This window comes from Chaetura pelagica, unplaced genomic scaffold (assembly GCF_000747805.2).
Source record: "Chaetura pelagica isolate M959 unplaced genomic scaffold, ChaPel_1.0 scaffold638, whole genome shotgun sequence".
Classification (NCBI taxonomy): Eukaryota; Metazoa; Chordata; class Aves; order Apodiformes; family Apodidae; genus Chaetura; species Chaetura pelagica.
In genome coordinates, this window is record NW_009954298.1 from 1,211,877 (window position 1) to 1,214,052 (window position 2,176).

Sequence of the window (2,176 nt, forward strand, 5' to 3'; positions counted from 1 at the left end):
CCCAGCAGCCCCTGCCCCTCCTGCCTTACCCAGCACCCCCACAGTGTGGGCAGTGGGCTCAGAGCCCCCCAACACCCGTGGGGCAGCAAATCCCTGAACTCACCTCCAAATCTGTGACACCAAGTGCAGCAGGGGCTGCCAGGGGGGGATGGGGCACAGGGATCTGTTCCCCTGCACAGCAGGACCTGCAGCACAGGCCCTGCTCACCTTGGGACACACCTCCTGAGGCTTTGACCCCATCCATCTCCTGCCCCCCCAGATCCCCTCCCTTGCTGCCCCCTCACCACGGGTTGGGGGGCTGCACATTGGCTGATGCCCCCTTGGAAAACCAGATGGAAATGGGCACGTAAAGAAAGAGGCCTGGGGGGTGGTGCCTGCAAGGGCCTGAGGACACAAGATGTGCAGAAGAGGGACTGCACAGAAGAGCCAAGTTTGGGTCTCCAGCCCTGGGGAAGCAGCTGTTGTGTGGTGTGACATGGGGGGCGTGAGAGGGGGGGTGTGTGACATGGCACAGTGTGGCAGCCTCCCCCCCCCACCCCCCACTCTGCCCCTGGGCTAAGCGATCTCTTTGATTCTGCGGATGTAGTTGTGAAGCTCTTCAGGGTCTTGCAGCCCCATGTCCTGGCAGACCCACTCCAAGTCCTCCTCATCAGCGATGGGGATGGAGTTGTAGGCCAGCTCGTCAGAGGGCAGCGTGGCAAAGGTGGTGAACTTCACCCGCTTCCGCTTGGAGGTGGGCGAGTTGAGAGGGTCCTCACTCTGGTCCCGCGTGGAGCCCCCCGAGGAGCCGTCCCCGCGCCCGTGGACCTGGCTCTGCACGCTGGTCTGTGAGCTCCCGCTGCTGTGGTGGTCCCCGTGGCAGCAGGTCTGGACATTTTCCAAGGGGTTCCCGGGGCTCTCGGGCTGGGGGGAGAGGTCACTGTGAGCCCTCAAGGGCTGCCCGTTGCCCAGGAAGACCCAGTGGTGGGAGTGGTCCATGTTGGTCTGGCCTTCAGGTGGGATGCGTTTGTGCCGGTACTTCAGCACAAAGACAATACAGTTGATGAGGAAGACCAAGATGGCCAAACAGAAGACACCCAGGAGGGCATACATGCCTATCTCCAGGTCCGTCAGTCCCCTGGTCACCTGGACAAAGCCAGTGGGGATGGTGGGGAAGTCCTCAGTGGGGTGAGATGCGCTGGACATCCTGCTGTCCTCGCTGGGCTCTGCTTTCCTGTCCACCTCTGCCCGCAGGGTGGTGCTGGCCCCGGTCTCCACCAGCCCTGGCTTGCTGGGCACGTGGTCATAGTCATAGGTTGGGTCCTCCTCGGACCCAAAGTGGACCCGCACGCTGACCAGGGCTGTGAAGAGCACACTCTTGCGCTTGGTCTTCTGGCAGCTCTCGCAGATGACCAGCTCAGCCCTCAGCAGCTCCCCCGTGCCCTCACTCTCTGCCACCACCAAGGGGAACACCCGGTCCTGTGTCACCGAGACCACCTTCTCATCTAGGCTGCTCACCACCAGGTTGTAGTCCTTGGGGTCGTAGAGGGAGAGGGGGGCCGTGGTGCCGTCGCTGTAGGAGATCCACAGGCTCAGGAGCGCTTCCTGTGGGACCAACACAGGCACCAGTTGCCCAGCACAATGCCAGTCCCACCTGCACCCATCCCTCCCTCCTTTGCATCCTTCTGTCCATGCAGCTCACTCTATCCTGCTTTCATCCCACATGGTCCTTCCAACCATCACCTAGTTTTTTCCATTTTGCCCGTTCTTCCCTCAGTTTTCCCCACGCTTGCCCAGACTCATCCCAAATCCCAGCCCCAGAGGTGCCAGATGTGGCTACCAGAGCTGGGCTGGGAACCAGACAGGGTTTCTTCCAGATCCCTTTTTTCCCATGGTTGTGTCCTGTCCCCAGGCTGGGCAGGGTTCATAGGTCTGCATGAGGGTTTCTGGGGTGCTATGGGGGTCACCGGGGTGTTTGGAGGACAGTGGGTGCTGTGGGGCCCTGGGATGGCTGTGAGCAGGACCTGGGAGGGGGGGGGGTTGCAGATGGAGCCCTCACCCCACCCCAAGTTCCCCACCAGGCCCCCCAAGCCTCACCTGCTTGAAGAAGCCAAGGGTCTGTTGCACGGACGTCCGGGCGATGATGGTGTGACTGTTGCCAGGGCTGGGGTGGAGGGACAGGGAGAGGCTGGAGACC

At 62.1% G+C, this 2,176-nt stretch overlaps 1 protein-coding gene across 1 annotated transcript in view; it reads right to left on the reverse strand.

Moving 5' to 3' along the window:
* Positions 1-555: 555 nt before the first annotated feature.
* TMEM132E (transmembrane protein 132E) overlaps positions 556-2,176 on the reverse strand; it is a 9,976-nt gene continuing 8,355 nt past the window's right edge. Inside the window, exons 8-9 of the mRNA XM_010003832.1 lie at positions 2,077-2,175; positions 556-1,584 (exon numbers count right to left, since the gene is read on the reverse strand). Coding sequence (XP_010002134.1) covers positions 556-1,584; positions 2,077-2,175 — 1,128 coding nt within the window. The remainder of the gene's footprint in view (positions 1,585-2,076; position 2,176) is intronic.